We start from the raw sequence: 24,347 nt of genomic DNA on the forward strand, positions 1-24,347 counted from the left end.
AGGGAAAAGGGAGGCGGGGAGGAGGCAGAAATTTTTAATAAAAACAAAAAAAACTGCTAGTGATTTTACCGATTATCTTCAAATGGCACAATAAACACTTTCTTAATGACTCTAAAAAACAAAACAAAACAAAACAAAAAAAAGAAAAAAGAATACTCCAGGCTTGAGGGTAGCCAATGTCCTGGTGAGGTAATAGATGGCTTCATGTGCATTTGCACATCTGTGTGTGCTTGTGTGGAGGCCAGAGGTCTTCCTAAGTTACTACACCTTTTTTGAGACATGGTCTCTCATTGAACTTAGAGCATACGGATTTGACACGACTGGCTGGCCAGTGAGCCCAGTATTCTTCCTGTCCCTGACTCCCAGTATTATGGTTACAGGCACTACCTGCCATGTTCAGCATTGTACATAGATGCTGAGGGTCTGAACTTAGGTTCTTATGCTTGAGCATCAAGCACTTTACCCCCTGAGGCATCCAGACCCAGGTACTCCATCTTTAAACAACAATGGTTAATTAATGTTTACTGAATTTTCCTTCCTTCTTTTCATCCTTTTTCTTTTGTTGTACTTGGGTTTGAATATAAAGCCTTATAACACATTATGTAAGTACTCTGGACTGAGGTATATTCCTAGACATTGACTTAGTTTTTATTTTGGTGTGGCAATCTCACTAAGTTGCTCTGGCCTTTGATTCACTTTCATCCTGCTTAACCTCTTCAGTAGTTGGTATTTTTATGTGTCTGCGCTGCTAGCTTTCTGGTTTTTGTCAATATGTGAAATATTTGAAACGTAGTCATGAACAAACAGGCAATGTTTTTGTTGACATAATACTTACGTTTTACTTAGAACAGGGAAGCAGAAGGACAAATTTTTCCAGACGTTGTTAGTGTTATAAAGAAAGTAAAATGGATACTGTCACAGACTGAGGAGATGACGCTATAGGTAGGACAGTATCAGAATGCTTTCTAAGTGCTGACATTGAACAACTTGGAATTTGATAGTAGATACTCAATGAAAATCGTAAGAGAACCTAGGGCCAGGTTTCATTTCGGTTGTGACAGAGGTAGAAACCTGCGTAGGATTGTATAGAGTTTTATATGGTATAATAAGCTTAGACATTTTCCTTTTACCCCAGAGCAGTGGAAAACTGTATTATGACATATGAATCATTTGCTTAAATAAAAAGTCCAGTCAGGTCAGAGCATAAAACCGAATGGAAGTTATTGTTATGAAACATTGTGGATTTGGTACTTTGCTCTTTTCCACAATGTTGTCTAAAGAGTCTGATTCCTTCTGTCTTAGTCTTTAATACATCGGATATGGTGTTATTAGTATTTATAGTTTACATCTCCCCAATATCTACCTGTCCATGTTTCTGACCATGGAAAGAGGAGAAAATGGCTAACATTTTTCTTTGAATCAGAACAGGAAGGGGCAAATGTCTTTGGTGGAATAAAGACCATTTCATTCTTTTTCTTAGTTTGATGAGCATAATGCTGAATATTAAATAAAAACCTTTCTTTTTAAGTGAATTGATATTTTTAAAAGACAGCTGAGTGTCAGTGAAGTCAAAAAGTCAAGAAAACTTTTTTTTAAATATTTATTTATTATGTATATAATATTTTGTGTGTGTGTGTCTGCAGGCCAGAAGAGGGCACCAGATCTCATTAACAGATGGTTGTGAGCCACCATGTGGTTGCTGGGAATTGAACTCATGACCTTTGGAAGAGCAGGCAATGCTCTTAACCACTGAGCCATCTCTCCAGCCCCCGAAAACTTTTAAGAGTATACAGAGAATGTAGATGTGATTTCTGGTCTCAGAAGTCACTTAAGATGCACAGGAGTGTGAGATGGGTTAGAGAATGGGGAACATGTGCTTATACATACACTCAAAAGGAGAACCAGTGTTTGTGTTAATGCTTTTAGTACCTACTACCAATCGGTTCATATCATGGCATTCGTCCTCAGGTTATTGTGACATGTTTATGGGTTGACTTTTTTTTTGAAAGGAACATTTTAGTATATGTATGCAGGTAATATTCAATTAGCTTTTGAATATCTTGGTTAGTTAAATTAATTTGGTATAACCTTTGCTTCATTGATTCTAATATTTGAATTTGTTGACAGATTTAAAAAATATTCAATGTTTATGTCCTTACTTAGATATCTGATACCTTAGTAATATAACCATGAAAACATTGTCAAGTGTAATCTTATGCACTGACTAAAATACAGACAAATTATGTATTTCTCATGCTTTTGTCACCTTAAAGCTATCACACTGTTCATTTTATTTTATCAGAGAACACACCTATCCTTATGCAAAAAGGATACTTTGCTAACTATACTGGGTTTTTCTTTAAAATGTATTTTTGTGTGGATACATTGTTGGTTACATTGGTTAGCATATGTCACTGATGTAAAGTCTGCTGCTAAAGGGTCTTACAATTCAGTTTGCTCCTAGTTATTTGGGATATATGTATTTGTTAATGTTTATTTTAAAAATTGTATATAAATATATGCAATGGTTTCAAAACAGCTAAGCAACTTTATAAAACAAAAATTGAAACACCTAAAATGGGTTGTTAATTTTTTCTAGTACTTTGTGGTGATCGATAAATGCTTATGATTTTACGTATAATTTCCTTAAGTCTGATATTAGTCATCTGCAAATCATTGAAGGAAAAGTCCGAGAGCTTGTTGGTTTAGAGATCTAGAAAGGTGAATATCCAGATTCTCTAGGTAATTTGCTTATTTCTCTGAAATATTCTAAAATTGGGATCTTATAATATTCCTTAATACCTGAAGTCGTACTTATCGCTTATAATGTGATTCCTCTAAAAATGCTGTTGTCTACACATAGTTGTACAGTCTAGCCTCAGCAGCATCTTGAGCCCTGCTGGCCTGCATCTCCTCCTTTATTTGTGACAATGTAAAGAACTTCAGGAAGATACTTTGAGTCAGCAAGTTAACAGTTTTAACTTTGTGTGGACCTTTTTGTCTCTTTGAGACAAGATCTTACTGTATAACCTAGCTTGGCTTGCCTGGGTCTCCCTACATAGATCCTGCTGGCCATGAACTTGTAACCACCTTCTTGAGTTCTGAGATTGTGGCCATACACCACCAAGCCCAGAAACTTTTATGTTTGTGAACGAACATATTGTAGTGTTGGAGTTCTAACCTTACTTAAGATTATGTCAGTGATTTGAAAAGTAGGCTAGTAATTTAGAAGAGTGGTCCTTTCTAGTGTGTTGAAGAATCACCTTCAAGTCTGCTAAATGTAAGATGCCTTGAGCCCTCCTCGGAGGAATTTTGTCTGCTTCTTTGGAATACAGTTGGTGAAACTATCTTAAAGGTTACAGAACAAAAGACAGAGCATTAGGTTTAGTGATTTGCGAAGCAGGAAATTAAAATACCATGTCTACACTGTTAACACTTCTGTATAGGAACTTGGATTAGTTTGGTGTATGACTCTATTATTCACTAAAGTATTTTATGTGATTAATTTGAAAATTTCTTTTATATTGATCTGTTTATTTTGTTATCTCCCCCCATGTTGCATTCAGTTTTTCTTGGCTTCTTTCAGTAAATGAATATTTACCCTGTGTCAGTAATTATGCTATGGATCTGGAAGACGTCAAGAATGGAGAAGACATTGATCTAGCCTGGAAGTTCTCCTCTCCAAGATTGAGGATCATTTGTAAAACAATAGTTTGCATAACACACTGAATGGAGAATTCCAAAATGCCCTTATTGGTTCCTAAAAGAAATAGGAGTTTGCAACGACATGGAAATGTTAGAGAACTGGTCTTATTAGGGCAGGATGATGTATAAATCATAAAAATAAGATTAATGAGACAGGCTAGAGCCTGGAAATTTTATCTATTGATTTAATTAATTTTTGTTATAATTCAAGAAGAAGGGATGAAATTGAGATATTTTAACAGTAGAATTGGTAGAATTTTGATCCTTGGTTGGATATAAGGTAGGAGGATTAAATAGTCCAAAATTGTAGGAATCAATGTGACTAATTAGAAGAATTAAGGAAGATACAGAATCTAATGATCAGGCATATTCAGATAAACAATGAGTTTTAATCTGATGGCATCTTCAGATTTTATCCTTTCTGTAGTCATCTTAGCCAATGATCACCTCCTCACTTCTTACTGTCTCAAACCAGGCTTCTATATTTTCCCCTTTTACTCCTATTTAAATAAAGCAGTATGATTTTACAGTTTGCATTATTTCTAACATATGTAGGCTGCATGTGACTTAATAATTCTATATTAGTTGAAACTAAAGGAACAATCAGTGATGCATTCAAGGATTTATTATGAAAGCATTCATATATTATGATAAAAATAAGAAATAATTAAATGAATCTCAAAACAGGAAGCTGTTTGACAAATTAAGATATCTATTTGCTGGATGTGGTAAGGCTGGGCTCTTAGAATAAAAGGATTATAAGTGATCTCATGTTTTTAAAGAGAAGATTTGAGGTCAACTGGAAGTTCACTTTGTGTGGTCTGTTAGGGACACAGATTTTTACACCTTACTTCTCTGTCATGTCATGCATCTAGGCTCAGCTGTAGACATGTTTATATTTTGGTTTTTATTGAAATCCTTATGACGGTCAGTGGTGATACTATGATGGTTATGTCCAGAAGAACATTTTCTGCCTTGATTCTTGACTGTACCATGTGAAGCTCTTGATCATTTTTTTTCTCGGTTGCATTTTCTTGTCCGAGTTGTTTACTGTGTATTTTTCATGTACTTTCCATTCATCGTAGGTGTAAAGGTTGCCATATCCAGCATTTTAATTTCAGTTCTGCTCTTACTCAATGACATCTCACCCAGCATCATTACCATCTGCCATTTCCTAAACCCAAGTATCCAGGCCTGAATCTCTTTCTTTTGAGCAGATAATTCATATATATGAACATTCTGTAGGAAACTTGGAGCTAACATAATCAATCCTGACACCATTATATTCCTTTCCATATGACCTCTCCTGCCTACATTTCTTCTTAATATTAACCTAGAACAGAAGCCAGCAAATATACCTGGCAATTTCTGGCTTCCCTCCTCCAACAGGACCCCATTCTTTGTAGGTATGTCTCTAGAGTATTATTCCTGGCATTCTTCTCTCCTGTTTCCATTGCCACAGTTTTAGTTTAGCCAAGGTTATTTTGAGAACTTCTTTACGGATCTGTTTCTATTTGAGCTTTGTCCAACCCTACTTAGTGATTCAATAGGCCATTGACTTTTTTCTGCTGGTATTTGGTGAACAGTGGTTATATGTTTTAAGTTGTATAAAACATCTGCCCTGGTGCCAAGTGCAGTTCAGTTAATAAATTATACTACTACTAAGAAATGAACATTTGAGAATAAAGAGAAACCAAGATTGGTAATTGTACTATTTAAGTAATTATCACTATAATATTTAAGGAAATCTGGAAGAAAATTAAGTGCTGCCTTCACAGCAGTAGGAGTAGTGTACTAGAGATAAAAGAAATCAGTTTTTAGTGTTTTAAATGTTTAACTTAGCACACAGAGAAATTAGAGTCTTATTCAAGAAACTTGGTCCTTACACGTCTGTAGCAAGCACTCTAATCACCAAGACATCTCCCCAGCCCCAGAGTATGCTTTTATTTATAGAATTTGTGCCTTTAAAAAAAGTCCTTATAAGGCTGAACTTGACCATGAGATGTGATTCACTAAACACATTGCTTCTAGAATCAGACTTACTGGGCTCAGATGTCTCTTGGCTCTTTCAGTTTTGTGACCAGGGTAATTTTTTAAATCTCCATGTGCCTCAATTTCATTAAGTGCCTTAGGGTAGTTAAAACAACTCCAAATATTAGTACAGAAAAGCAGAATGTGTGTGTGTGTGTGTGTTGTGTGTGTGTGTGTGTGTGTGTGTGTGTGCAGATACACATGTGCCTTAGCTCACTCGTGGAGGTGAAAAGACAACCTCTAGTGTTGGTCCTTCCATGGTCTTTTTTTTACTACTGGCTCTTCCAGGCTAGCTGGAATTCTCCTGCCTCTTACCCCCTTCAGCTGCAGAGACTTTTTGGGATTATGGATGCTTATGCCATTGTGTCTGGCTTTCGGTGGGCTCTGGGGATCTGAACTCAGGTCATCATGCTTTTATGACAAGTGCTTTATTCATTTTACAGAGCTGTCTCTGTAGCTGTTCATATAGCTTATAACTGTAATGCCATGAAAGGATTCTCTTCTGGTCATGTCTATTTCATATTCTATTTCTAAATGCCTGTTGTGTTTGGTTATCTACATCTCTAGCTTTAGGAAATTTTCTACCATAATTTCATTGGATATATGCTCTACGATGTTAGCTAAGTCTTAGCTCCTTGAATTCCATAGGGTTTTATTTGTCTTGTCACTGTGATACCCAGGATTTACTGGACGTTGTAGTCTTGCTTTTCTTTTCCTTTTCCTTTTCTGATGTTTGAACGTGCTGTTTCATTGACTTTGTTCCTTTGTCCCATCTCCTTTATATTTCTTCTGCAATGTCAAGTCTATTGATCATACTTTATATCTTACGTTTTGATTCATTGAAATTTTCATTTCCAACATTTAGATTTTATTTTAGTTCATTTTCAAAATCATGATTTATTTTCTTCTATGGTGCTGACCTTTTCATTTACACTGCTGATATATTCATTCATTTTGCCAGTATTTCTTTTATTTTTCTGACTTTTATTTTTGAGTCCTGAATTGGATTCATCTGCTGTTCAGTCCCCTTTAAAGTCATAGATCATCTTTACCAGAAGATTTTTGTATTTCTTCCTCTGATGATTTATGTCTTTTAGAACTTTGGAGCTAGTACTTGAGGGGTTATAATATTTTGGAGGAGTTTTGTTGCCTTATATTTTTCATGTTTCTGCTTTGTGATTTGCATATATGTTGATTTAGACAACTATTCTGGATTTATTGGGAATGGTCTTATGGAGTAGTCTAATCATGGAGGTTGAGTCCATAGTACTACCAATAGTAGAAACACTGTTATTGTAATAGTAAAAACATCAGTCAAAATGGCATTGAGAAATAGTATTAAATTAAATGGAAAAACTACAAAGTTAAAAAATTTCTTAGGAGTAATAGTGAGGGTATTAATTAAATACAGTAAAGAAGGAGGCAGGGCATGGAAAAATAAAAAAAAAAGCAAGATTAAGTAATAGAAAAAAGAAGAGTGAAGAAGAATATTATTGGGGAAAGTGAGAGAGAAAGGTGAAAAGAATTTTAAAAGGCAAAGGAAACAAATAAAAAGAATTCCTGGGGTTGGAGAGACCTCAGTTATTAAGGTAACTTGGTGCTTTTCACAGAGGACCTGAGTCCAGTTCTCAGCACTCGCTTTGGGTGGCTTATAATCAACTGTAACTCCAGTTTCAGTAGGCTTTTCTGGCTTCAGGGTACTTATAAACACATGTTGTGAACACAGATACATACACATAAGCATGAGTTAAATATTTACTAAAAATGATTTTCCACGAATGAAAAAGTTCAACAACAAAATAGCTCAAACTTAGTAGGAGGAATAAAACTTTAAAAAAGCAAGCACAAAGCTAGTGAGGTCATGGTTCTTAGAGGATAGACTTCTACCGTCACTTTAATTACCTAGCATAATTCCTAACTACACGTTAGTAGTACCTACTGACAAGTGAAACTCTCAACCCTCATCAAATAAACTTCACGTTGTAGCAGACTGAGACCATCACAGAAAACTCCAATTGGTCACTATGCAGAAAACAACTGATCATAGGTGCCCATCCCCACTGGATACAATTAAAACATAACCCCCATCACAGGCCAAAGGAACATCCTGGAAGAGGGCCCATAAGACTGTAAGAGCCAAAGGATCAGGAAGTCTGCCGTGAGATTGATTCTCCTAAAAATGACAAAAACTTTACCATGGTACCTCAATAGCATGACTGCCTAAACAAGTACAACACAGACCTGCCAACATTGTGGGGGGAGGGAGCGAAATCTTATGGAGTCCTTCCCCTAAATACAAAACTACAGGCTGTTGTGTGATCTTTTGGTCACATCTTGACAATAAATCTTTCTTTGAACCAGAGAGTAGAGCTAGCCACTAGCTGACCAAAATTAACAATACAGGATTTGGAGGCCTGAGGACAGCTAGAGAGATAGGAAGTAGTAAGGCATGGCTTAGGATCTCAGTAAGGTATTTTGGATGGAGGAACACGGAAAGGTGGGTAAAAAATTCAATAAAGTAGAGGATTTCTAAGCAAGATAGTAGCATCAAAGTCATGTTGGAAAAAATAGCTCATTATGGTTAGTTAAACAATAGGAATGGGTATTTTATTACCTCACTAACTGGTCCTTCAGTCTCTAGGATCCACTTGGTCAATACTCCAGTAATTTCTTCTATCAGAGAACCCCAGTTTCATTGCTGCATCTGCAACCAATGCAGCTCTGCTCCAGCTGTAAATTTTGACCAATTGTCAGTGACAGCCATTGCTAGGATTGCCATCAATGCCCCATGGGGAACCAGGAGGTGATGGGAATCAAGTATAAACTCTGCATTGTTCTCCAGGCGCTTCACAGTCATCCCCTGCATACTCAGAAGGACCGCAGAAACTCTAGGTGGAGGTTTTCTTAGATCCTTAGATCTTCAGAGCCAACTATCTCCATAAGAAATCACAGAAGTAAATCATACCATCCCTAAGAGAAGAACAGGACTAGTAAAAGTAAACTCAGAATAGAAATTGGAGCATGTCTAGGAAGCCAGTGCAGAAAATCTCCAGTTGTAATAAATAATACACTGGCCATTGATTTCATCATTATTTCGCTCCATTTTACTTTTGTTACCCCTACAACTATCCTTATTTGTATAATACTCGTGGTCAATGTATCAGGCTGTTTACATGTTTTACTGTTTGTTTGTCTGTCTCATTGTCTTCTTTCATTTTCTTTTCTTTACTCTTACTTTCCCCTCTCGCTGTTACTTTCCTCCTAAAGCCTAGAAGCTGGCATGGTTTGTGATATCTGAGTGCATATCTTCACCCCTCAGTTTTTAGTCTGTCTTATCCCCTATTCCCCCTCTCTAATATTTCAACTCTTCTGTCTTCCTCCTCTACTTCCTGTCTAGCAATCTAACACCAATCACTGATCTCACTATGATTGCGTCTTTCTTTTTCTTTCTACTCATACCCAGTAATGAACAGATTAATGTGTATTATACTATTGAGGTCTCCTTCCTCTGTAAAATAATTGGTACTTAAAAAGTGTTTATTTTGTATCAACTGCTGCCCTGTTATCAAAGTGAGATAACCATTTCATAGTGACTGCTCCAGCAGACAGTACTTAGCCCATGGGGTGGACTAGGAATATAGTCTAATGTCTTGGACACGAATCTAATGGATGTAAGTATCACTACTGGTGTATTATAACCTGATCTCTTCTGAAGACTGCAAATACCTCCACAGAAATAAAAGAGGCAACCCAAAGCAAGAACAACAAGATTCTTAACCAACAATCTAACTCCAGATGGCAGAAAAACACAAGTAACATGAAAAATCAAGACAACTCATTTCCTCTGGAAATGACCAATCTCATAATAATAGTCACTGATGAAAATGGGCTTAGGTGAAATTTCTGATGCAGGATTTAAAAGAATGATTATAAATATAAAACAACCCAAAGGAAGCACAAAGAAATTATATGAGAACACAAACAGCTAAATGAAATGAGGAAGTCAATTGAAGATTCAAAAATAACATTATATAAAAATAAGCACTGAAGAAAAATCAAACTGAAAAAACCTAAATGATGATAGAAATGAGAAGAAAACAGTAGGCCAGAAGTTTGGCAGAAAACTTTATCAGTGGAAGAATTGTAGCACAGATACTAAAAACCCAGGGGTAGATACTGGGGCTCAAGCTGAAGATTAGAAAAGCCAAGCAGCTAAGGCTCTAGAGAGTTCTTACCTTTATGAAATCTTCAGACTGAAAAGAGATTGAGTTCCTGTCTCATCCTGCCTTATATTTCTCTCTAGTGCTGGTATTAAAGACATGCACCACCACTGCCTGCCATGTATGGCTGATTATTGTGGCTAGCTTTGCATTCTGATCTTCAGGTGAGCTTTATTTATTAAAACACAAAATATCACACTAAAGGATTATATGGAAGATAGAATTTCAGAGCTTGAAGACAAAGTAAAGAACTGGATCATTCAGTCAAGATCAATGATAAATTTTAAAGAAACATATGAATGGAACATTAAAGAACTTGGGAACATCATAAAAAAGCAAAATTTATAAATTGTAGGTATATAGAGTAAGAATTTCATATCACAGGCACATAAAATCTTTTAAATAAGTTCATAGAAAATAAGTCTAAAACCTAGGTAAAGAGAACTTCATCCAAATATTAAGGCACACAAAAGACCAAATAGATGGGATCAGAAAAGGAAGTTCCTATATCATATCATAGTTAAAACATTGAATATACAGAACAAAATTACGTACTGAAAACTGCAAAAGAGAAGGGCCAAGGCACATATAAGGACAAACATAAGAATCACTTCTGGCTTTTCAGTTAAAACTTTGAAAGTAAGAAGGGCTTGGAAAGACTTCTGAAAGGTGATAACTGCCAACCCAGCTGAATATGCCAAGTACCCTGGTCTGTCTTGATTGCAGGAGAAAGAACAACTTTCTGTGACAAGCACAGGCCAAAGGAGTTTGTAATCACCAAGGAAGTCTTACAAAGCATGTTGGGGTAAATACTTTAGATTAAGGTCAGAAATAAACACATCAAAGAGGCTACTGAGAGAAAAATAAATGAGGCCAACACATTTGCTAACTAAGAGAGGACTAAGGAAACATCAAACACAACAAATGGCAAGAATAAATACCAGTCCATAGTAACTCTGAATATTAATGATTAACAATTCACTTATCAGAGGACATGAACTAGAAGATTAGATTAGAAAGCAAACTCTTTATTTTTGCTGTCTCCAAGTCACACACATCTTAGGGTAAAGGAATGGGACAAAAACAGGTCTTCTAAGGAAATAAGACCAAAAAAGCACATGGACAGTGCTATCCTAATATTTCATAAAATTGAATTCAACCCAGAACTTGTCAGCATAAAGAAGGTTCCTTCGTACTGATAAGGAACAATCTGTCAAAATAATATAATTCTAAACATAAACACGCCAGGCACAGCCTCATCCAGTTTCATAAAATATGTTCTACTAAATATTAAGACATGAATTAATCCATATATAGTAATAGTGACTTAATACTCTATCATCACCATTAGATCAGTCATCCCCCCCTCCCAAACAACAGACAAAAAACCCAGCCAAACAAAGAAACATCAAATGACATCACATCACAGATCAAACATACCTTACAGGCATCTACAGAAGAGTACCAAAACTCTAAAGAATTCATATTCTTCTCAGAAATACATAGAACTTTCTCTAGAGTATATCACATATTAGACACAATTCTAATTTCAACAAATATAGAAGAGCTAGGATATCTGTTATCAGAACATAGTGGAGTAAGGCTAGAAATCAATAACAAGAAAAACTGTAGAAATACACAGATTCATGGGACTAAATAACACATTTTTAAATGATGGGTAAACCATGTAAAGACACAACAACAACAGCAACAATGAAATTATAGACTGATCTCGTGATGAACATATATTCAAAGTTTCTTAATATAGTACTTGCAAATTGATGCAATAACACACCAAAACAGCGTGATCAAATTGCCTTCATTCTGGACATACAATCATTTTCAACACATGGAAGTCAATCAATATTATTTTTCACATAAGTGAACTCAGGAAAGAAATCATGTGATCATCTCTGTAGATGCAGGAAGACAGACTCCAACACCTCTTCATAAATAAAGACTTGGCGAGACTAGAAATGGAGAGACTATAACTCCACTCAGTAAAATCTGCAAATGACAAACCAATAGTAATCATGCAAAATGGAGAAAATTAAAAGCCGTCCCGCTAACATCAGTAACAAGACGCCCATTTCCTTCAATTCTATTCAATATTGTGCTTGCAGTCCTAGCTAGACCACTTAGAAGGAAATAAAATAGATACAAGTAGGAAAGGAAGAAGTCAAAGAATTCATATCGGCAGGGCTATGAGTCTATCCATGAGAGAATTGTGACAATTTTTCATTTTAAGCAGATTTTATACATTTTTTAAAATATAGCTTTTAAATTTTCTTGAATTGGCGACTTTTTCTTGGGGGGCATTTTTCTGTCCAGGTGATTGACAAGCCAGTTAGGATTGTCCCTTACAAGGGTGAGGGGAGGGATGGACAAATGATATAATCTACAATCCGTTTTTTTTTAAACTACAAAAACCTCATGATATACAGTGATCTTGTAAAGTTTAGTGCTCTTGGATCCAAGTTTAAATGGTTAATAATTAATGTCATTCTGTGAGGCTCAAAATGTCACATTTCCTCTAACCGCCAGAGTTAGGACTCAAGTCACATTCCATTCCTCTGACTAGTACTTAGCTTCCTGCATTTTCAGCTATTGGTTTGCTATGGTATTGGTTATGAAGGAGGGGTCCAGCCTTAATGTCCTCAAATCCTGCCAGTATCTAGCAACTTAACAGCACCACTACAAATGTAGTGGTGTATATAAAACACTCCACAGGGAAATAGGGCTTAATTTTATAGACCTATTTCTTAAAAGTGGAAATGCTTCTAAGTCTATTTTTGTCACCTCTAAAATACAAATAAATTCTGTTTTCTTTGTGAAGTCCTCGCTAATTTAATACCCACTGGAGTTCTGACACTTAACTTCAGTGAGAAGTCTTGTAATTTATAGATTTTCATTGATGCAGATACTTTGGGTGTCTGCAGAAATCATCAGATATTTATTGTAGTACAGTAAACTTTAACTGGAAATCAGGGTTTTTAAATTTAAACGCCCTAAGAGTACTGACGGGATGTGAAACTCATGGTCTTGCTGTATTAGGAATCTCAATTGAATTGTCTCCAGTCAATTAGCCTATGGGCATGTCTTTGGGGTATTTTTTTGATTGGTGATTGATGCTGGAGGGCCTAACCCACTGTAGGTGGTTTGATGCCTTTGCATGGACCCTCAGCTGTTTAACAAAAGTAGCTGAGCAAGTCAGAGAAAGCAAGCCTTTATCAGTGTTCTTCCTTGGTCTCTGTTTCAGTTTCTGTGGTGGACTGTAAGTGTAAGAGGAAATAAAACCTTTCTTTCTCCTGGTTGGTTTTGGTCATGGTGTTTATTATAGCAAGAGAGAAACCAAGCTAGGACAGTCTCAAAGACAATTTAGGTACTTCAAAACCTCTTATCTCCCAAATACTTTAAGATTACATGCTCATTTGAGAAAGTTTTAGTGAGTGGATAGCATTATAGTTCTCTATAAAAGATATACATATTTCATAAATACTTAAGTTTATAAATATTTTTCTAAAATATGGTATTTTTTATATATAATCTTTGTGTATTTTAAGACATGTTTCTTTGTCTTAAAATAAGTGACAATTCAAATTCTCTCAAGTACGTAACAATGCGTCAGATTTTAGAGCAGCTTGCTGGCTTCGTGTGTTTTATGGTGCTATTTCTCTTGCATAGTAACATTGCCTTACAGAGCAAAAAGTTAAATACAATGTGGTAAGGAAAGAACATTTTCACAAATTTATTTCTTCTCTTTGAGGTGTTCTACCCTGAGGGACATCTTTTTTAAAGGTAGCAAAGAGTTGAACCTAAATGGTCAAATAAATGTTTCATATGGTCCTTTTAAGTAACAGGGGAAAGTAGAAATGAGCTCCTTCACTGAGAAATATGTTTTCTTTCTGTAGTTGCACATCTCTATTTCTTATGAGTATAATAGAACATAATTTCATCTTCAAATTATAGCATCAAAATAAAATTGATGTTAATTTTCTTAGTGATCAAAGATATTGCCCAAAGTTGCTCAAAACTTCCACCTGACCATTGGTATAGATAGTGCATATATCTTGAAAATAAAATATAGAGAATAAATCACACCCCTAATACTTACATATATTTTTAAATTTCCTTTGTAACTCTGTGTTTCATATTGACTTTATAGTTGTCCTGATTAGAAAGTAGTTGCTTAGTCTTAGTCCTCAGAGATATTGCTTAGTGAGTAAAAGTTCTTTCCATTTAGTCATGAGAACCTGAGTCTGAATCAGAACCCATATAAAATAGCCAGATCTGTCTGAGTTTCTATAATGGGGAGATAGAAGCAGAGATAGACCTCAGAAGCTGAGGTCCAGCTGGCTTGGCACATGAAGTGGTAGAAAGACTGTGTGAAAACAAGCTGGAAGGTGAAGGTGGTCCTGTTCCCTCCACACTTGCACCATGGAACAGTAATACACCCCCTAACATGAAGACACACATACATGTACACAAAGAGATCTTGATTAAATTAGGATATTACCCTTAATATATATCTCTTTTTATTACAGAAGAAAACACTCAGGAAACGCCACAACTGAAGAAAAGTTTCAGTGAAAAGGTTTCTCTCTACAGGGGTGACATCACATTGCTAGAGGTGGACGCAATAGTCAATGCGGGTGAGTGGTTTACTTTTCTGTATTTTCTTTGCTATGTTTTTATGATTGTAAACATTTTCTATACTCTATGGGTATAGACATGCCTTGTCTTTTTCTTTATGATTTTATTGAGAATTTATTTTATTCATCTGATTAAGATCCCTGGGTTAATGGAGAAGTAACAAACTGTCGTAAAGAGTTCTTCAGAAAGAATTTTAGTAATTAAATGATTACTGGTGTCATGCTTGAGTTAAAGAGAAGTAGTAGTTCAACTAGCTTCTTCTTTCTTTTTAGTAAGTCCTAAAGATACAATTAGATTATATCAGCCAAAAGAGAAATGTGTAGAAATTATTACTGATTTCAAACCTCACTTATTTGTAAGTTTTCATTTTTATTATAAAATGCATTTTACTGGTATATTTTAATGTATAATTTTCTTCTTTGAATATTGAAGGAAATATGACAGCATATTAGTTATGTTGTTCTTGTCTCCTATATATTTTCTTGTGTTGTTATGTATCAAAAGGTTGTAACAATTGTGATTCTATAAGAGGGAATTATGATTTGTGTTTTAGAAAGTTAAACCCCTTTCTAGGTTGAAATGTCAAGCAATAGTAGGTCTAGATTTAGATAAAGGCAGCCTTTAATCTTGTACTCTTTAATGGAAGAGGATGGTGACCATGGAGAGTCGAAGAGAACTGAAATAGGAAGAACTATTTGACCTAGCAGATCTTTAAGTATCTGAAAAGTTCAAGCAGAAACAAAAAAGATGTAAAAGAAGTACAGACAGCTTTGCCTGTGGGGAATTGAATGATGGTATTAGACAGGTGGTTTCTTACAGGAGCCATTAGCGAGTGGTGGTTTTCATTAATCATGTGTTTTAAAATTCAGGGGTTTAGAACAAGGAGAGAAGATGGAACTGAGTTTGGTGGAGTCTTTGACCCAGGCTTAACCTGGGTAAATGGAGACAGAAAGTTCTGTAAGACAACAGAATGGGAATTTGGACTGTCATTTGTGTCAGCCTTAGCGGAGACCGCAAGATGGTCACCACTGAGTTTTCTGCAAGCCAAGAGGAATAATGCTAATTTACAGCTAGGCATCTCTCAGAACGTCAGAGAATGGGTGGGGTTGCTTAACTACCATTGTTTTCCAGAAGTGCAGGGTTCAGGTAAGTTCAGTGCTGTCTCAAGGTTACCTCGGGTGATGTAAATCCACACAGGGTGGTAGGAACAAGACTTGGAGGTGAACAAGTAAGAACTGGAAGATCCTGATTCAGCATGTGGCAGAGATCTTGGGGTCTAGAAGGAAGGCTGGGAGTCTTGTGAGCTTGCTCTTCCTGCAGAATTGCATATCAGTCGCTTTGTATGTACAAGTTTTGCCATAACCAAAGCTCAGTATTTATCTTCTTCTAATGCTTCTTTGCTTTGTTTCTCCTCTGATGCTTCTGTTGCCTCTTTGAGATGTCATTTCTTATTCAAAAAGGAGTGTGGATTGTTTGATCTCTCTACCCAGTCTAGCTCCTTTTTTCTTTTTTGTGGGGATTTGATTTTTCTCCTTCTGTCATCTCACGGGCTCAGATCTTCCTTATATGTAGATCCCATGTTTGTTTTGTTTCTATTTTTTGTTTCAAGCTGTTTTACTCTGATCTATGGGGCCTCTGGAGAAACCAGGGTCTTGGAAAGTATCTCATGAACACGGGTACAGAATTTGGGTTAGGTATCCCTGTGGTTAGTAAGTGAGCAACTATGCCAGAATTTCTATAAGTGTATAAACTTTAATTATAAATATTTAAGATTTAAAGGTTTTTGTAAATGTACCACCAACATTTGAGTATTATTTTTGAAATTTTTAGCCAATGATTTTAGTTGCTTCTTTTTTTTCCTTATTTAACATAACATTGAATTTACCTTGTTAAATTGATAGTAACAATGACTTTTCTTGGGTTCTATTAACTGTGTTTTTTCCTCTCCATGAGGCGTAAACTGGTACCCTTTAATTTATTCTTTCACCTCCTAAAGCAATGTCTTGACTTTGTGCTTTTAAGAGATATTCAGGGCTGCCACCTGGGGTATTGTTGGTGTCCAAGGGCTATGCTGCTGTGGGGAGATGCAGACCTGGTTGGCCTGCACTGCCACATGGGGCCATGAGACAACTGGGCCCAGGCTATTGTCTAGACCTGTGTCTGGGTCTGTGGTCCTGCCACAGCCGGGGTCTGTGTTGATATCCCTGGCCCATGTTGCCACTAAAGGCCACACAGATGCCCACTGTCTAGACCACAACCTGTGATCATGGTGGTGTCTGTGTGGTATTCTGTCACGAGGATGAAGTCAGTTTGAGTGGCCAACACCATTATCTGGGGCCATGGTATCATTCAAGTCAGGGCTACTGCTGAGGGCCATGCCTGAGTTCATAGTCCTACAACAGCAGTTGATGTCTACAGCTTCTGTTACCAGTGGGGGCCATGTGGATGACTGGGGTCTGGTCAGCTACCCGCGATCATTGTCCATGTCTGAAGATCATGCTGCTGCCATGACCATACTGATCTGGGTGGCCTGTGCTGCCACCCTGGGCCATGGTGATGTTTGGGCCTGAACTGCTGCCGAGGACCATGTCTGGGTCCATGGTCTTGCTGTAATTGGTTTCTGTGATGATGCACATGGTCTGGGTTATCACAAGCAGTCATTGGAAACACACTGTGGTGAGCTAACTCCGCCCTTCACTGGCCCTGGGATAGCTGGCCCTGCCCCTCTCTGGATACTGCAGAAAGAGAGCTGGCCCTGCTCTTCAGGGTAGAACTCGCCTTCCACATCCAGGGAAGAAGGCTCCGGCATGTACTCCAGCATACTAGAGCTGACCCTGTGGTTAGGGATGTAAATGAGCCTATCCTGGGGGTGTGAGAGAAAGAGAGTTGACCTCCCCACCTCTGTTATCTACCATGTGGTAGCATAGGTAAGGAGAAGATACCCTCTCCCCTCTGCTCCTTGCTACCTACAACAGGCAACAGAGCTGGCCCTGAGGTCTGAGAGTGAGAGAATCAGCCCTGCCTCTCACCAGCTACAACACATAGGAGAGTGGGCCCTGCACCCCACCTGGGCAGCACACTAGAGATGACCATGTTGTTAGGGGTACAGGTGAGACAGCCTTACATCTACCTATCCCCTTCATATTCCTCCTACAGCAATTGGGAGTGAGGGTTCTGTACCAGCCTGGGCAAAAGAGCTGGTCCTGGTGGGAGAGCCTGAGGACCTGAGAGCGGGAGAACTGTTCTTGCGCCTTGCTGCAGGCTGCACTGGGTGATCTAGCCAAGGCAGGGCCAGAGAGCTCACACCCTGGTGGTGAGGATGCCGAAAGCTGGTAGGTTAACCAACTCAACTTCCACCCAGGCCCAGAACGAGGGCTATGAGTTAGTCCACCCAACGTCCACATTATCTATGGACTGTTAGAACATGTGAAGGGGATGGACCTATGGATCCAAAACAGCACAATCTCCATAACACAGGACAACAGAGAGCCAGAGGAAGCCAGAAGCCTTGAGCCAGACCAATGACCCTTGGAAATGACAATGAATGTACTAAAGGTAACTGTGTGACTCGGTGGGCCACACTACAGCTTCCACAATGAGATTCTTTTTCTTATTTTTGTTTTTCTTTTAAATTTTGTTTCATTTTAGAGGGAGGGTTACAAGGATAGAGGACAGATGCAAGGGGACAGGGAGAAAAGTGAAGTCAGAAAACATGATGTGAAATCCACAAAGAATCAATAAAAGTTAAAAAAATTAATAAGAAAGAGATATTCAAACTGTATATGTGTTAAATTGAACTTTATAGAATTGAACTTATCGTACCTATAATAGCATATTCTGTGCTGGGAACTTGATACAGTGAAGCAGTTTGGCTTTGGTTTTTAAAAATCATTTATTTAATCAATTAATAAAATATTTATTGGGTAATTTTTATTGACATAAAACAAAGTATTGTTAGGAAAACATCCTTAAGTCACTAATTTGCTTCTTCTTCATTTTATCGCGCCTTTCCCTGTATGTGTAGTTTTCTCATAGATGTTGCATTAGTGTACATGATTATGATGACTTAATCTAAAGATAAAAATCAACTGTTTTACCCTTCTACCTGTCTGGCTGTGATGATTGTAATTTGGCTGTGTTCACATGAGCTGGCTCATCAGGTAGATCCTGGGTGGATGGGGAAGAAATACCAAATGTACAGGTAATGGCTCTATTTACAGCTCTCTGCTGTGCAGTTTGTTGGCCTGGTATGAGAAGAGAGGCACAGCTGTTAACTTTCAGGCATACAAGGCCACATGACAGAAAATTCCAGAGCCACCACCAGCAAGAGGCAGGCTTCCAGTCAAGGTAGCAAGGCTTCTCTGCAGTCACTTTCTACCTGACTGCCAGTTCTTTCATTACCACATTAGCATATTCAAACAACTGATCTCTATAGCTCTGAATAGAAGGAGTCGATGTTTTAAAGTTTTTAATCAAGTGTTTGTTGAAATTCTTTAAATGTTACCTGAGATAAGCCTCTTCTTTATTCTTCCTTCTAGGAAGCTGCACTTATGTATATGTTTTAATAAAAGAAGTTGTAATAAGTATGATATTAGCTAGCAGAGAAATAGCACACATTAAGAGTCAGGCAGATGTAGGTTCCATGTCAGGTTCTTATACTTAGGACTGTTTTATTTTAAATTTTATTTTGAAGTAATTATAGTGAATTGAAAGAAAAGAAAGAAATAAGAGTTCTATGTAAGGTCCCAGCAATGGCAGTATCATGTAACCTGTAGCATAATATAAGACCTAGGAAATTATTACCTATATATTTTGATCAGTATTGATAGAAATATGTTCAGTGTTGCAAAGAAAGAGACTGTCACTCAATTGAAGTGTCTGGACAAGGCAAACTTTACTCTTGATCAAGAGGGTGTGCTTGGAAGAGCAAACACACTGAGACAGGAAGGGCATCTTGGTTTTATTCTAAGGAAAGTGGTATCTTTTCCCCATTGACTGGGCACTGACCTCACAGTCTGTTCAATTGTCTAGTCAGAAAAAAAATTGGCAGACCAGAGATGAAGGAGGAAGGAGAAGGGTCTCTGCTCTAAGGAGAACAGGATCACTATTCCATGGCATCAAATTTCTATAAGAGAGCAAGTGGGCCTTTGGGTAACCAAATTTTACTGGGTACGGAGGATTGAAATATTTGTATAAAAATTTTACACTTTGGGAAAAATGAGATTTTAATTCCTTGTCTTAAACACATTTAGCACGAATTCTAATAGGTCTTAATAACAAAACCCAGAGTTAGATATTGGGAAAAATACTGAGAGATCAGAGAGAAGAAGGAGCAAAACTATGTTCACCTTAGCTCTCAACTTCCCTGCTGAAAGAGATTGAGTTCCTATTTCTTTCTGCCTTATCACTTCCTCTATCTGCTCAGTCATATCACTTCCTGTATCTATGCTGAGCAAAGTATTCCTTCACAGAAAACAGGCTCCAAATAGTCAGTTCATACACTAGGGATAAATACTGGTTCCATAGTCAGTGGCCGTACAAACTGCCCAAGCCACACAGCTGTCACCCACATTCAGAGGACCCAGTTTGGTCGTATGTCGGTTCCTAGCTGTCAGTCCAGAGTCAGTGAGCTCCCACTAGCTTGTGTCAGCTCCCAATAGCGAGGGTCAGTCAGACCCATCATGTTGTTGACTCCTTTGCTCATATTATTGCTCCCCCATCTCTTTGACTGGACTCTAAAAGCTCCACCCAATGCTTAGGTGTGGATCTCTGCATCTGTTTCTATCAGTTACTGGACAAAGATTCTATGATGACAATTAATATAGTCATCAGTCTGCTCACAGGGGAAGGGCAGTTAAGGCATCCTCTCTACTATTGCATAGAGTCTTAGCTGGAATCATCCTTGTGGATTCCTGGGAATTTCCCTAGTTCCAGGTTTCTTACTAACCCCAAAATGACTCTCTCTAGCATGATATCTCTTTCCTTGCTCTCTTTCTCTGTCCTTCCCCCAACTCGACCTTCCAAGTCCCACATGTTCTGCTTCCCCCTGATAGAAATAAGCCATCCTCCTTTTGGAGACTTCAAATGTCACTGTCAGGCATTGTCTTGGTTCACTGCGGAACACTTAAACATTTTAAATGTCATGTAGAGCAGATCTCAGAGAGGTTAAAGGATCAATATTTGTTATGTACATTCAGAGTACAGAAACTTAATTCCTAGTTACCTGGTAGAGACTCAACCCTAAAATTATGTACAGGAAGCCAGATGAAACCTTTTTCTAGAATTCTATATGACTATGAATATAATGATAAAAACTTTAAAAATATGTTTTAATCTTATAAAAACATAGCAAAGAATTTGTGGGGACATGATTTGTTACAGCAATGAAATACTCAGATTAACATTCTTCCAATCTCAGAAATAAACCATATATTAATGTTTGTTTGGGGGGAAAATGTTAGAAGGTATTATAAAGAACAGTCACTGAACATTCAGGTTGCTCAAGAATAGGGCAAAACAGCTGCTGATCTTTCAGAGGCACCAACAGCCCTACCTTTAAAATGGTTAATGGACAAACCTGTATGGGTTGTGCAATGACTTTTAACAACAGAGAAACTTCAGGTCTTGGAATTCTCCTGTATTTGTTGTTAAAAATAAATCTGGAGCCGGGCAGTGGTAGCACATACCTTTAATCCCATCACTTGGGAGGCAGGTGGATCTCTGCGAGTTTGAGGCCAGCTTGGTTTACAAGAGCTAGTTCTAGGACAGCTAAAGCTACACAGAGAATCCCTGTCTCAAAAAATTAAAAATAAAAAAGAAAGAAATGAAGGAAGGAGGGATGGAAGGAAGGAAGGAAGGAAAGAAAAAGTGATAAAACATGTTTATAATTGATATTACATAAGTCCCATCTAAATTAGTTGTCTTTTCATTTATTTGTTCCATTTTCAAACTGTCCAGTGCATTATCATACAGAGACCTAAATCCTTCCATAGTGTTTCCCAATTTTTAATGTGGGAAAGAACTCTTTCTTAACTAATCCCTTCCTTTAAGAAATCCCAATTTTCTTATCAAATCTGCCAACAATATCAGTACTATGAGACATAGCATGTCTATTGCTACAGATATTCTCTGTCCTACTGGTCCCGAAGCCACTTATAAAATAACCACCCTAAGGCTTAATGTTAATTACATATTTTTTGACCTATTAGTCCAGGGTTAATATTAACTACCTCTTACAACTTAAATCAACCCATAATTGTTGTCTATATTCAGCCACATGGCTTAGTACCTCACTCAGTGAGGCATTCCCATCTTGCTTCCTCTGTGCCTGACTGGTGACTGCATCTCTGCCTTTCCTCTTCCCAGAATTCTCTTAGTCTGGTTGCCCACCTGTACTTCCTGCCTGGCTACTGGCCAATCAGATTTTTTTTTAAACCAACACGAGAGACAAATGTTTACAGTGTACAAAAAGATTATCACCCAGCACTTGTCTGAGCTGAGAACACAGGCAGTGAACAGCTTGACTGAGGACAGCTGTGACTACTAACCATGTAGCCATGAGCTGTGAGAAGCAGTCCAATGAGAGGGGGTGTGGATGGATGGAGGGAGGCAGGAAGGGAGGGAGGAGGAAGAGAAGAGAAGAGAAGAGAAGAGAAGAGAGAGAGAGAGAGAGAGAGGCAGAGAGAGAGAGAGAGAGAGAGAGAGAGAGAGAGAGAGAGAGAGAGAGAGAGAGAGAGAGAGAGAGAGAAAGGGCTGTCTGAAAAACACACATGGGATTGTGTGGAAAAAGGCACGTAAGTCCTATGGCATTTGTAGCCCAGGTGCTTCTGGAGTTTGGATGGCAGCTGGAGACTCTTTCAGAGGTTACAACAGGAAAATCCCAAATTCTCTCAGAAGCTTGGGGAAAAAAAAAAAGAAAACCAAGCAGGGCAGGGCAGGGTAGGAGCCCTATGTGGAGCTCTTGTTTGCGCTGGTGGCTGCAAAGCAACAGTCTAGTGGCTTTTTTTTTGTGAATTCTTGCCTCTAAGTTGGGTACCAATATGTAGCAAAAGTTCTAATAGGTCTTAATAATAAAAACCTAGGGTCAGATATTGGGGAAAATGCTGAGAGATCAGAGTCAAAGGAGCAAAACCACAGCCACCTTACCTCTTTCCAGCCCAAAAGAGACTGAGTTCCTTTTTCCTCCCACTTTATCACTTCCTGTTTGTCTGTACAGACTTCTAGACCTCTATGGTTACTTGTGGCTAACTTTGTCCTCTGATCTTCAGGCAAGCTTTTTTGTACAAACAAGATATCACCACAGACACAAGTTTTATAGTATTTGATAGGAAAATCTCATAGTGATATTTCTTATAGTACTGAGAATCAAATTCATCCCTTGAGCATTTAGTAAACACTTTACCAAGTGAGGTACACCATGGCCTAGGAAATTGATACTTATATACTCCTGCCATCTAGAGTTTAGATTCCACCATTTAACCTTCACTTTTAAGTGTATTATGTATGTATAGTTTTATCCCATGTATGGATCCATGCAACCATTACACAATTCAGGTACACAGAACCAATTAATTAATGACATTTTCTCATTTTACATACAAATCCCAGTTCCCACTCCCTCCCTTCCTCCTGCTCCCTCCACTTTCCCCCCACCCCACTCCCCATCCACTCCTCAGAGAGAGAGAGGGTAAGGCTTCCTGAGGGAAGTCAACAAAGTCTAGCACATCACTTTGAGGCAAAACCAAGGTCCTCTCCCTATTTCTAGGATGAGCAAGGAATCCCTCTAAAGAGAATGGGTTCCAAAAAGCCAGTACAAGCAGTAGGGATAAATCCTGGTCTCACTGCCAGTGGCCCCACAGTGCCCCAGCCATACTACTGTCACCCACATTCAGAGGGGCCTTATTTGGTCCTACGCTGGTTCCCCTACCGTCAGGCTGGAGTTGGTGATCTCCTATTAGCTCAGGTAGGCTGTTTTTAAAAAAGTCTTTTAATCTTTAGTCTTTCCCTATATAAAATGGGGATGATACTGGAAGCAAAGATCAGAGAAAATCGTAAGTAATGTGTGGGAACTATGTAGTTCAGTGTGGCATATGATCTGCACTTTGGTATAATTTAACTGTCATACTTATTAATGTCTGGCTTGGGGTGGATTTTACTCCTGATGTCTTCTCTGAGAGAGCTTAGCACAGGAAAGCCTTTCACAGTCAGTTGCATTCCTCTGACTTCCAATGCGTGCATCCGTTTCTAGTGGGCAGCAGACGCTCCAGCTAGACAAGCTGTCTTCTTCCTGAGTAGTTTTCCAAACATCACATATTTGAACATGAATTGTGCAATTACTAATCTCGTTATTCAAATTTGAGTTCATAAAGAAGCATTTTTCTAGTGAAAACACCCAGTATTTATCATGAATAAAATCTACTTTTACATTTATTGCCTCATAAGAATGCTTGAAAACATTTGGGCATGAATTTTCATTTGACAAAGGAATCTGCAAAGATTTATTAAATGCCTGTTTTGTGAAACACTGAGTTCCATAGCAGAGGTAAATAAATATATGCTAGTTGCTGCCTAGCGTGGTACAGTTCTTTATCCGAAGTGTCTGGGACAAATAGAGAAGTATGTAACCCAGTGAAGCAGTGTGAGCATGGTGTACTGCAGAGCCACAGGTGGCTGAGTATGCAGAGAGCAAAGACAGGTAGCTTCAGCTTCCGAAGTGCTTGAAATGTCACCTTCAAGGCA

The 24,347-nt window shown here is 37.9% G+C and overlaps 1 protein-coding gene across 8 annotated transcripts in view; it reads left to right on the forward strand.

Moving 5' to 3' along the window:
* Macrod2 (mono-ADP ribosylhydrolase 2) overlaps positions 1 to 24,347 on the forward strand; it is a 1,861,794-nt gene that overhangs the window by 39,828 nt on the left and 1,797,619 nt on the right. For all 8 annotated transcript variants that reach the window (XM_075962323.1, XM_075962324.1, XM_075962327.1 and 5 more), the window contains exon 3: positions 14,501 to 14,608. In XM_075962323.1, coding sequence (XP_075818438.1) covers positions 14,501 to 14,608 — 108 coding nt within the window. The remainder of the gene's footprint in view (positions 1 to 14,500; positions 14,609 to 24,347) is intronic.

The sequence above is a fragment of the Microtus pennsylvanicus genome, chromosome 2, assembly GCF_037038515.1.
Source record: "Microtus pennsylvanicus isolate mMicPen1 chromosome 2, mMicPen1.hap1, whole genome shotgun sequence".
Taxonomy (NCBI): Eukaryota; Metazoa; Chordata; class Mammalia; order Rodentia; family Cricetidae; genus Microtus; species Microtus pennsylvanicus.